Source organism: Nelumbo nucifera, chromosome 5 (genome assembly GCF_055504915.1).
Source record: "Nelumbo nucifera cultivar China Antique chromosome 5, China Antique-T2T, whole genome shotgun sequence".
NCBI lineage: Eukaryota > Viridiplantae > Streptophyta > Magnoliopsida > Proteales > Nelumbonaceae > Nelumbo > Nelumbo nucifera.
In genome coordinates, this window is record NC_142653.1 from 25,319,216 (window position 1) to 25,331,069 (window position 11,854).

General features: G+C 38.9%; 1 protein-coding gene across 1 annotated transcript; it reads left to right on the forward strand.

The window, feature by feature from the left end:
- The first annotated feature begins 10,496 nt into the window (after positions 1-10,496).
- Positions 10,497-11,619, forward strand: LOC104607462 (auxin-responsive protein SAUR23-like). The gene has a single exon (XM_019199469.2). The coding sequence runs from the start codon at positions 10,931-10,933 to the stop codon at positions 11,219-11,221; it is 291 nt and encodes a 96-aa protein (XP_019055014.1). The 5' UTR covers positions 10,497-10,930; the 3' UTR covers positions 11,222-11,619.
- Positions 11,620-11,854: the final 235 nt, after the last annotated feature.

The following is an 11,854-nucleotide window of genomic DNA, read 5'->3' on the forward strand; positions in this document are numbered from 1 at the left end:
TGGAGGTCGTACTCGCTGAGCTCAACGGCCCACTTCGTCAACCGACCAGACCTCGGGCTTAAGTAAGACTTGCCTTAGAGGTTTGTCGGTGAGGACGATAACGGTATGAGCTTGGAAGTACGGGCGGAGCTTCCGAGCTGCAACTACCGGTGCGTATGCTAGCTTTTCTATCTCCGTGTATCTCGTCTCTGCTCCCTACAATACTTTACTAACATAATAGATGGGTCGTTGGACCCGATCTACTTCCATTATTAGTACCGAACAGACCACTTCGTCGCTCGCCGAGAGGTACAGTTCTAAGACATCGCCCTCCTCGGGCCGGGTTAAGATCGGCACACTAGCGAGGTATTTCTTGAGCTCGTCAAACGCGAGCTGGCAGTCTTGGGTCCATTCAAACCCTTTTCTCTTAATTGCCTTAAAGAACGGCAGACAGCGGTCCACCGACTTGGACATGAAACGGCTCGGGGCGGCTATGCGGCCATTCAACCTCCGAACCTCCTTCAACTTCCGGGGTGGTTTCATATCAAAATTGCCTTAATCTTATCCAAGTTGGCCTCAATGTCGCACCGGTTAATGATGTATCCTACGAACTTGCCCAAGGTCACACCGAATACACACTTGTTTGGGTTCGGTCTCATATTAAACTTACGCAAAATTTCAAAAAACAAAATGCAAATCTTGTATTAATTCATGTGAGAATTGAGTTTTGACAACCATGTCGTCTACATAGCATTCTACTTTACTGCCAATTAATGGTGCAAATAACTTATTTACAAGCCTTTGAAAGATTGCCCCTGCGTTTTTCAACCCGAAGGGCATAACCTTGTAACAGTATAGACCGAACCCCGTGATGAAGGTAGTCTTTTCTTCGTCCGCCGGGTCCATCTTGATTTGGTTATACCACGAATAGGCATCCAAGAAACTTAGCAACTCATGCCCCGAGGTCGCGTCCGCCAAGCGGTCAATTCGGGGGAGTGGGAAGCGATCTTTTGGGCAAGCCCGGTTTAGGTCGGTGTAGTCGACGCACATGCGCCACTTGCCGTTGGCTTTCTTACCGGGACGGGGTTGGTTACCCAGCTCGGGTAATGGATTTCTCTCATGAAGTCAGCTGCGAGGAGCTTCTCGACCTCCTCGTCGTCCGCTTTCCACCGCTCCGGGGCTAGGTTGCGTTTCTTACGTCTAACGGGCCTAACTACGGGATCAGTATTCAGCTTGTGAGTTATAAGGTCGGGGTCTATACCGGGCATCTCTGTCGCGGACCATGCAAAAATATCCAAATTTTGAAGTAAGAAACTTACCGGTTCGGATCGTAGAGGTTCCTGGACGGAAACGTCGATCTGAAGCGTCCGAGCTGGGTCTGCTGCTAAGGTTGGAACTGCAACTGTTTCTTCCGTGGGCGCGACTCGTTCTTCGCCTTGCTCCGTAGGCCGCTCCGGTTCGAGGTCGTCGACCACCTTGGTCTTTCCCTTCGGGGTGGCGACATAGCACTTGCGGGACTCGAGTTGGTCGCCCCGCCCTCCCCCCACACCGAAGTCCGCAGGGAACTTCATTACCAAATGGTAAGTGGAGACCACTGCCCGTAGGATATGGGTGATCGGCTGACCTATTATGGCATTGTATGGGGAGGGGGTCGCGACCACCAGGAAGTCGTGGTTGAGTCGACTACGCGGGGCCATGTGCCGGCTTCCACAGGTACTGTTATTTTCCGAAGGGGCCGGACTTCTTCTCCGCTAAAGCCCACCAAAGGAGTGTTCGCAGGTTTCAAGTCGCTTTTACGCAACTAAAGCTGGTCGAACGCAGCTTTGAAGAGGATATCTGCCGAGCTGCCCGAGTCAACGAGTACGCGCTTGACCTCGAAGTCGTTGATCCTTAGCTTTATCACCGGTGCGTCATCGTGGGGGTAGTGGACCCCTTGCACGTCATCTTACGTGAAGAAAATTGACTCTTCCGTCCTCGGCCGCTTCGGAGGATTCCGTTCTTCCTGGGCGGCTTCGCGAACCGACGTCCGAGCTGCTGCTGAAGTGCAACCCACGACGATCGAACCTCCTACTATAACATGGATGGTGCCCCCGGACCGGCCTCTCTTCCGGAGGCTGCCTCCGTGACTGTTCGGCCAGCCTGCTGCTGGACTCGAGAGCATCCTTACCGTCCTCCCCTTGCCGATCTGCTTTATTATTATTATTGTTGTTTTGTACAAAGTTCCTTAAATATCCGCGACGATGAGTTCTTCAATCTCGTCGCGGAGATTTTTACAATTTTCAGTACTATGACCGTGATCTTTGTAATAGCTACAATATAGATTCTTATTTCTCTCATTGGGATTTCCCCTCAAACGGGGTGGCCACTTCACATACGGGACGTCCTTGATCGCCATCGGGATTTCAGCCCACTTCGTGTTCACCGAGGTGTAATCAGTTCGGTCAGCTGTAGGAGCTCGGAACGGCTGATCCGGCTTTGCCCCCGAGCTACATCCTTTTTCTTTCAGCTGTCCCCTTGGTTGGATGGCTCTCCTTCCCTCTTCCTCTTTTCAGGCGCGCTCTCGCCCTTTTGGTTGATCTCCTCTTCGGTAGCTATGAACTTGTCCGCGAGCTTAAGAAAGTCGGTTATGGTCGCTGGTTGGTTGACGACCATTTTCCATTTGAACTCTTTGTGCGTCACACCTTTCTTAGCTGGTGCAAGGCACACGGCAGGGTCCAGGCGCGGTATCTACATGCAAGCATCGTTGAACCGCTTGACGTAGCCCCGGATGGATTCTCCTTCTCTATGCACTATGTTGAGGAGGCTTTCTTCGGTTCGCGGGCACCGCTTACTAGTAACAAAGTGGGACGTGAAAGCCTGCGCGAACTGCGCCCAACCTCTTGTCCAATGAAGACAGTAGGAAGCTAGGGTTGTTCCCTGGAGTTATCCATCTCCGTGCTTCATCCGATGTTGCTAGAGGAAGCCATGAGTGTTGAGTTTCCGGAGAGTAAAGAGATGTGAAAGTTTGGAGAAAGGCTTTTCGAAGCGCTTCCCACGAGATGGCGTCAAATGATGTAGCGTGATCCGGTCACTCCTAGTTGGCACTCACGTGGCTCCTGAGAGGTACCTGAAACGAGGAGGAAGAAGAAGAATCCCCGGGGGGTTTGCCCGGCGGGAATGCTCGACGATTAAGTCAGTATTTTGTGTGAGAAGCAAAGGGAAGACGAAGGCTAAGAGTGCAAATTGCGCAAGTGGTTCGAAGATACCTTGTTCCTTGAGAATAAGCCACTTATAACAAAATTCCGTTGCATCGGGCCCCCCGGCCCGACGGGGCAGGTATATTCGCCCCTTGTCGGTTTGCCACAACCGTTACAGGCAAGGTTGAGGTGGCATGCGTGGGGCCGTCGTCGCGAGGCTATGTGCCTGTCGGGTGTAAGGCACCTTCTAAAGGTGGCAGGCGCGACGATGTCCGACGAGGGACATGGCTGCTGTCCTCGGATTTGTCGGGTATGGTGGTCGGGCAAGAGATCTTTTGGCGGTACGCCGAACTACCCCTTTCGTGAGTTACCCTGTGCCGGGCTATCTCATGGGCGGCAAGCTGCCTGTGGCAAGCTATGCCGAGCTGTCCGGCCCGAAGTGTTTTCACCCCGGGGTGTGGTGTCTAGAGGTGGTTCGGTGAACTCCCGTCGGGGAGTGGCCCGAAGTGTTTTCACCCCGGGGTGTGGTGTCTAGAGGTGGTTCGGTGAACTCCCGTCGGGGAGTGGCCCGAAGTCCATCGGGAGGAGCTCGAGTATCGAGAAAGGTCGGGGTACCCCGACCTCGGGGCACCCCGAAGTGCCTTAACCCCGGGGAGGAGATGCAAGCAAGACAGCTTCCGGCCAGTAGTTTATCCGCCTAGTTGCCGAGCTCAACTCGGTGAGACCCCCCCTTCCCCTCCCCCCGAGTTGTGGTTATGTCGGTTGCGTTGTCACGCTGAGTCCCTTGTTTGAGCAAGGTCACGCCCACGTGTACCCGTGCTTTGCGAGGTCGGGCCAAATCACCCTCCATCAATTTAAATTTGCATGATACAAAGAATATAAAAAATTATGTTTTTAAAAGTCAAATAAATTAAATAAAATCAAAACAAAATTTACAACAATTTAAAAAAAATGCTATACAACTATTGAGTATACAAAAAATATTGACATTATCATTTTCTCCTATTGTTCTTGACTTTGATCATTGTAGGAATTGAAAATGGTGGAGGATAGGACTATTTAGATGAATTGTTGAATTGGTGTGAAGAGAATGGTGGAGGGTAGGGCTATTTATAGGAATTAAAAATAATTCAATTGTCCAAAATACCCTAGAAATGAGTCATTTTTTAGTTGTTGGGAGGGATATTTTGGTCATTGTAAAGTTATTTATCATTTTACCCAAAATGTCCCCCAAACTAGTTGTTATATAGCTGTTGGGGGGCATTTGTGTCATTTTTTCTTCCCTTTAAAACCAAAATACATGAATACCTTCCTATATAGTTGTTTATAGTTGTTTTGGGGTATTTCTATAAAAAAATCCCCCTATATAGCTACGGGCCATGCCGGCATGTGGGCCGTTGGCCTGGAACCCCCGGCCAAGCACGACCTAGACCATCATGCTAGGCCTGGCACGGTCCACATGCCGTCATGCCGTGTCATGCTAGGCCGGTCCAAATTCGTGTCGGGCTACACGCAACATGACCAGATTTACACATCAAGATTTGGGTGAAATGTGTTGATTCGAGGCAAAACTAATTTTAGTCAATAATTAATAGAAAGTTAATGCATTAATTATAATTTATTTTCACTCAAATGAAGAAAATTAAAAAATGACTAAAAAATTAATACTTGTATCTTTAATGGTTAACCTAATAGTTCTCCACAACCCAATCCATTTAAATAGACCCGATGGGGATCAACCAATTTCCAACCCGCCAAGTAAATAGATGGATTGTGTGAATTAGATATTGGGTGGAGTGAGTGGGTTCAGGGGGTTGGGTGAAAAATTGCCACCCCTAATCATATTTTTATTTGAGGCTAAGTTAAAGTCTAAATTCAAGCCATTTTTATTATTTAAAAAATATTTATGTCATTTATGATTCATTCTATAAATAATATATAATATCCAAATCCTTTGTTCGATGGAAACGGGTCGGATTCAAATCCGATTAATCAGATTTTTGAAAAAACAAAAACATGTCTTCTTCATCCTAGACAATCACTTCTCGTAACTTGGAAAGAAAGGTCGATAATTTGTTTTCTCCACTTACAAGGAAGTTTTTGTTCATCTTTAAATGATTTGGTGCACTATAATTCAGCTGTCCTAAACGCCCAATTATTAACCATTTAACCATATCCTTCGGTAATCAGTAAATCACAGGGCAATGGGCCCTCATAGACAAGAATGGTTCAATGGGCCATTATAAGATTCTTCTATGTCAAGCTTAAGGTCGCAGAAACTTCGCTCTACGGAATGCGTTTTCTTCGGTGGAAGGATCTTTACGGTTTCAAATATTTTGCAAAAGATTGTTGAACATGGGGCTAGGCACAAAAACTTGCAGTGCTTTTCGCAGTAGTGAAATACAACTCTAGAAAATAACTTTATAAATGGTCTGCCAAGTTAAGGTGGTAAGGTAAGGGAAGGCGTTCAGATGTGCTGGTTGGGTGAGTTTCATCAAAATATATATCCTCATATTTAAGTTTAATTTGGAAAGAGTACAAATATATATATTAAAACTGTTTCTGCTATGAACTTCCCAAGTGTCTCCCGCCCATGTATGTCATTGATTCCACCTACAAGGCATTAATCTCGTTAATTTGAATTTCAAATTTGGTCAAAAATCCATTAATCTCCATTAATTTTTGGCAGCCTTCCCCATAAATCTCGTTAATTTGGGCTATAATAGGCAAACCACAAAAATTCCATGAATTTCTGCTATCTTCGTCATTAATCCCATTAAATTAAGCCCCCTATAAACCACAACACACAAAATTAATATTATAATACTCTATTCGGAAGGATGGAATCCTGCTCTGTGCTCACCCGATTGATCCTTAGCATTCAATATGTTGCACACAAACATTCCTAACGAGTCTCTGTTTCCATAGGAATTTGGATGCTAAGATTCAGATTCGTTCTCACTTCCATTTTACCCTTCATAGATCAGAGGATGATCTAAAACAAGATTTACTGAAAGGGAAGCATGCCTTTCGGTAATAAAAAATGAAAACAAATAATCGGATCCTCATAAAACCCGTTTTAACGATCGGGCAAAAAAGACGACGAGCGCGACGAACCCGTGTTTCGGACGGTTCGCACTAACAGTGAATCATAGGTTGTATAAAATCAGTAGCAGTAATCAATTAATCAATAATAATAGAATTAACAGTCATTAATAAACGTTATTATCAGAAAAATACAAAAGTCAACTGTAGGTCTGTAGTTAACAGTAATTATTTTTAAATTACAATTAAATAATTACAGTATTTCCAAATTAACAGTAATTTAATAATTACAATATTTTTCTTAATTAAAGTATTTTCCATAATTTTTAATAATCTACATAATTACCAAAAATACAGTATTTATTACAGTATTTAATTAAATTAACAATATATTCAATAAAACGGTATTTTGTTAATTACAGTATTTATTTAAAAACAATGTATTTATATTACTTTTTAAAAAATGTATTTACAAAAACCAAGAAAATTAACAGTAATTATTTTTTAAAATTACATTTAATGACGTTTAAATAATTACAGTATTTTAATAATGTCGTATTTACTAATTACAAGTATTAATAATTACAGTATTTATTAAAAATAATGTATTTATTAATTAACAGTAATTTAACAATTACAATGTTTAAAAATTATAGTATTTGTCATAATTTTTAATAATTAAAGTATTTAATTGAATTTACAGTATTTTCAATAAATTAAATAACAGTATTTTCAAAAAAATAGCCAAAAACAAAGTAACAAAAATAAACTGTAATTAATATTAATTATTAAAAAATTAACAGTAACTATTTTTTGTAATTAACATTATTTTTTATAATGTTTAATAATTAACATTAGTGTGGAAAATACAGTTTTTATTAATTAATAGTATTGAATACAGTATTTAATTATAATTATAAGTAATTATCAGAAAATTAATAGTAATTATTTTGTATAATTAACGGTAATAATTTATATAATTAACAAAAATCAACACACAGTAATTTTATAATTAACAGTACTTATTAAAAATTACAGTATTTATTAATTAACAGTATTTTCGATAAATGCAGTACTTAGTTAATTAATAGTATTTATTAATTAATATTAAATACAGTATTTAGTTATAATTAATGAACAGTATTTATTACTTAACAGTATTTAATTATAATTAACAGTAGTTATCAGAAAAGCAACAGTAATTATTTAACAGTAGTTATCAGAAAATTACATTTATTTACATTTAAATAATTACAGTATTTCAAATAATTAATATTATTTATTAATTAACAGTAATTACATTTATATAATTATCAGAAAATTAACAGTAATTATTTATATAATTAAAAAAATAAACATATGGTTATTTTAAAATTATTAAAAAATTACCTTTAATTACACTTAAATAATTACTGTATTTTTAGTAATTAGCAGTATTTATTAATTAGAAGTATTAGTAATTACAATAGTTATTAAATAATTATTTTATAATTAAGAAAAATCAACATATGGTTATTTTATAATTAACAGTAATTATTTTTAAAAAATTACATTTAATTACATTATATGTTATTTTATAATTAACAGGAATTATTTTTAAAAAATTACATTTAATTATATTTATATAATTATAATATTTTTAATAATTGGGTATGGCAATTCATACTTTGATATAGTGACAAGTGAATGCAACATTTAAACTAGGGATAGCAATTTTTACCATACTCGGTGGGTACCCATCCCTACCCTCCTGAATGACAACAATGAGACAGGTTTTTTTGCTTGAAGAATGGGTTTTGAGGTTTTACAACCCATACGGGTACAGGTTAGTTTAATTAATAGTATTTTTCATAATCACAATAGTTTTAATAATTAACAGTATTAATTAATTAATATTATTAATTACATTAATAATTAATAAAAAGTAACAATTGTTTATAACTTAAGCAACTATTAGATCTATAAATTTGCAAGTTCAAGCAACTATTCTCTTTTGAGTTAGGTCTAGTTGAGATATGCACCATGCCCACACATTATCGGGGATAATTAGATTCGAAATCTAATTGAGTATCAAACTTTTGAAGTCCAATGATGGCTTTAGCGGATAGGACCCAAGCCAAATAACCCTAATAAGCTCAACTTGGAAGTTATATGCATATATGGTAAATATTATTATATAATATTTAAATAACAAATTTTATATTAATATATATAGAAATATTATATTTTTTATACTAGACAAGAATTAAATAAAAAATTTAATTTGTAAAAAATCATAATTTTATAATTAACACGGGCCTCTTAATCAACAGAAAATATGCAAGCCCAAGCCCAGCCCTTATATAAAGCATGAAGCTTGAGTTTGAGCCCGAGCCCGAAGCCTAATCTGTACACAAAATGTCTTATTTTCAATATACTTTTATAAACTAATATTATATTAATTTAGTAATAATTTAATAAATTAATAAAGTAATTTATATTTCCTAATAGTAAATTGATATTTATTAATAATTTAAGAAACATATATATAGATATTTATATTTATTATATATAACATAAGTACTTTTTTATATATGTAATAGTATTAGGTTGGGCATATTTAAGAAACCTCGAGCTTGAGCCCACGAGGCTGAAATCTTGTCCAAGCTTGGAAAATAACAAGTTAGGTTAGGCCGAGCCATTGGGTTACCAGGCACATGAATGGGCTTAATTGTATATATAAACAACTATATACATCAAAAATCATATGAAATAAAAATTTAAACATCTTTTTCTATTTTTTTTAAATGGACCTCTCATAGCTTGGTCCGATCTGTGGCCCGGCTTGGCCCAAGGCTCGGCACATGGACCAACCCAGCCCACGGTATGGCACGGGTCCGTGTGGACTCGGGCCGTTGGCCGTGCTAAACCGATCCCCCAAATTATCCTAGGGGGGGAGGCATGACCCATGACACCCCATGGGCTAGCACGACATAGCCCACACTTTGTGTTGGCCACATGCGAGTTGTGCCATGTCGGCACGGCACGACCCGATTTACACCTTTACTTGAACCCGCCCAATGCGGGGACGGGGCGAGGAAATTTGAGGATCCCCATCCTTGATGAGGAGTGGAGTGCCTTGCCTTTAAACTTGCTCGACATTGGGGAGTGGTTGCCTTGCCTTGAACCTGCCCGACACACGGGGACAAGGCGAGGATGAAGTAGAGTGTCTTGACTATGGGGCGGGGATAAGGATGGGGTACCCCGCCCTGAACCCACTCCGTAGTCATTCCTATATAATTGTTAATTATTAGTGAAATTAATAAAAAATGTTAACTTTTGTAATTATTTTTATTTATTTAAAGTTAATTGAAATTTCATTTAAAAATAATAAAAATAATAACAATTATTAAAATTACTACAAATCATTAATAAAACTAAATTTAATAAAAATATTTATTCATATTAAATTAATAATAATTATTTTCTATAAATCAACATTAAATAAAAAATACAATTATTAAAATTATAAACATTAACAATAACTTTGAATACTTTTAGTCAATTAACATCAAATTTTGATTATTAATTTAATATTAATTAATAGTAAATAAAATTATTAAATCTTTTAGATTTTCATGCATCGCACAGAACAAAAGAGAACAGTGACACCTGGGTGATTTTGGATCTTTTAGAGAAGCTGATTTTGGATCTACTTGACATAGACATAGACAAAGACTGCATCGTGGATGAATGAATAGTGACACCTGGGTGGAGTCTAGTCAAATTAAAAGAGAACAACGATTGATCTAGAAATGCAATATACCAACTGTTTTGCCTTGACAACGGTTTACAAGGAACAAAGAATTTGGAATTGAGAAAGCGAGATACGTGAGAAGTTTTCAATAAATCTGCAAGATAGGACCACCGACGCTTATATACCTAGTGGGTAGTGGCGTAGTGCCATCTTGGATTTAGACAGTGACATGAAAGTAGGTCTGTCTAGCGGTCCTTGTTGGTCAAATATTCTAACCAAATTAGGTCTGGTATTTCTATGGATCAGCTTATAATAATAGTAATATGCCTTTTACAAATAATAATAATAATAATAATAATAATAATAATGTATGTTTGTTGTGGAAGTTGCATGGAAACATTGGATGTTACTCTATTAGCTTGATGCATTCATCCGTTGTTGCACAAATCTCAATCATCATTTACTTTGCTTTTAAGTCTGTAAGTAGTAGGCCCAATTTAAACTTGAATCTGCCTTCAAAATGAATCTGTGTTTGTTCCAACACCATCACATGGATATGTGGTTATTTGTCAAGTGCATGCTTGTGGTTGTAGCCAGCCACTTGGTCCATGCCTCTGTACCATGGGTCTGTTGATGAATAACTTTTGAGAGAGAGAGAGATCTTCAACCGGTCCACTGGTTGCAAGGCAAAAGCCATGTGACCCTTTAAGATATGCAGGTTCATCAACAGACCCAATTGGCAGTCAAGCAGTTACTTCACAAAACACAAATGAAAGGATCGACAACACAGTCAGTCCCACCACATGCCCAATAATGTTTCCTCAAGTGGCTGGCCTCGGCTACATATTATCTCTATATATAACTACCCACATGCCGAATGAAAGTTCATCGGTTCTTTCTGGTTTAGCCCTTCACTTAGGTGCTTTCAGAACTGAAGCAAACTTTGAGATTCATATTAGTCATTCATTCTTTTCTACAAGTAACCTCAGAAGCCATGGGTATCCGATTGCCTGGAATTGTTCATGCAAAAGCAATTCTTCGACGTTCTCTTATTTCACCTTCTGCACCAACCGCTAATGTTCCCAAGGGCCACTTTGCAGTCTATGTGGGTGAGGCTCAAAAAAAGAGGTTCATTGTTCCAATATCCTACTTGAGCCACCCTTCCTTCCAAGATTTGTTAGGCCAGGCAGAGGAAGAGTTTGGATTCCACCATCCAATGGGTGGTCTTACAATTCCTTGCAAAGAAGATCAATTTCTCGACCTTACTTCTCGTTTGAGTGGCTAGTGATCATGAGAGGAGAGGAATGCAGGAGCCTCAAATGAAGTGAAGAGGTCAATCAAGAGAATTAACAGATCTGCACCTTGGTTGACATTCTCTGCTGCAACATCGCCAGATTGCAAGTTTAAACCACACTGGTGACTGGTTAGTGGTTACAAACAAGTGGGGAGGCAATATATTTCAAAGCTGCTGAATGGAGAAAGAACTGGTATTCAAGCTTTAATTTTCTCTGGTTTGCAGAGAATGGGAAGATGATGCTCAAAGCTACAGGGAAAGCACATTGACATTGTAATCAATCTCTTCAACTTTGTAAAGGATCTGCTAGCCACTCCAATGTATAATTTTATTTTTGTACATGACTAGGGAGTAAATCTCCCCAATACAAAATCATTCAATATAACTCATTTTCATCTTTTGTTGATCAAACCATCTTGTTTCATGCATGGTATCCTCTCTACTTTGAAGCCAAAAATTAGTGGCGGAATTAATATAAGATAGAGGAGCATTGTACGATATATTTTGTGTACCCAAGATGACCTTTCTCTCAAATTAGGAATTAACACCTGGTTGATCTTTCTCGCGAATTTCTAATGAGTTCGACTAATTACATCGAAATTCAGGACTGGATAGTGCTTGATT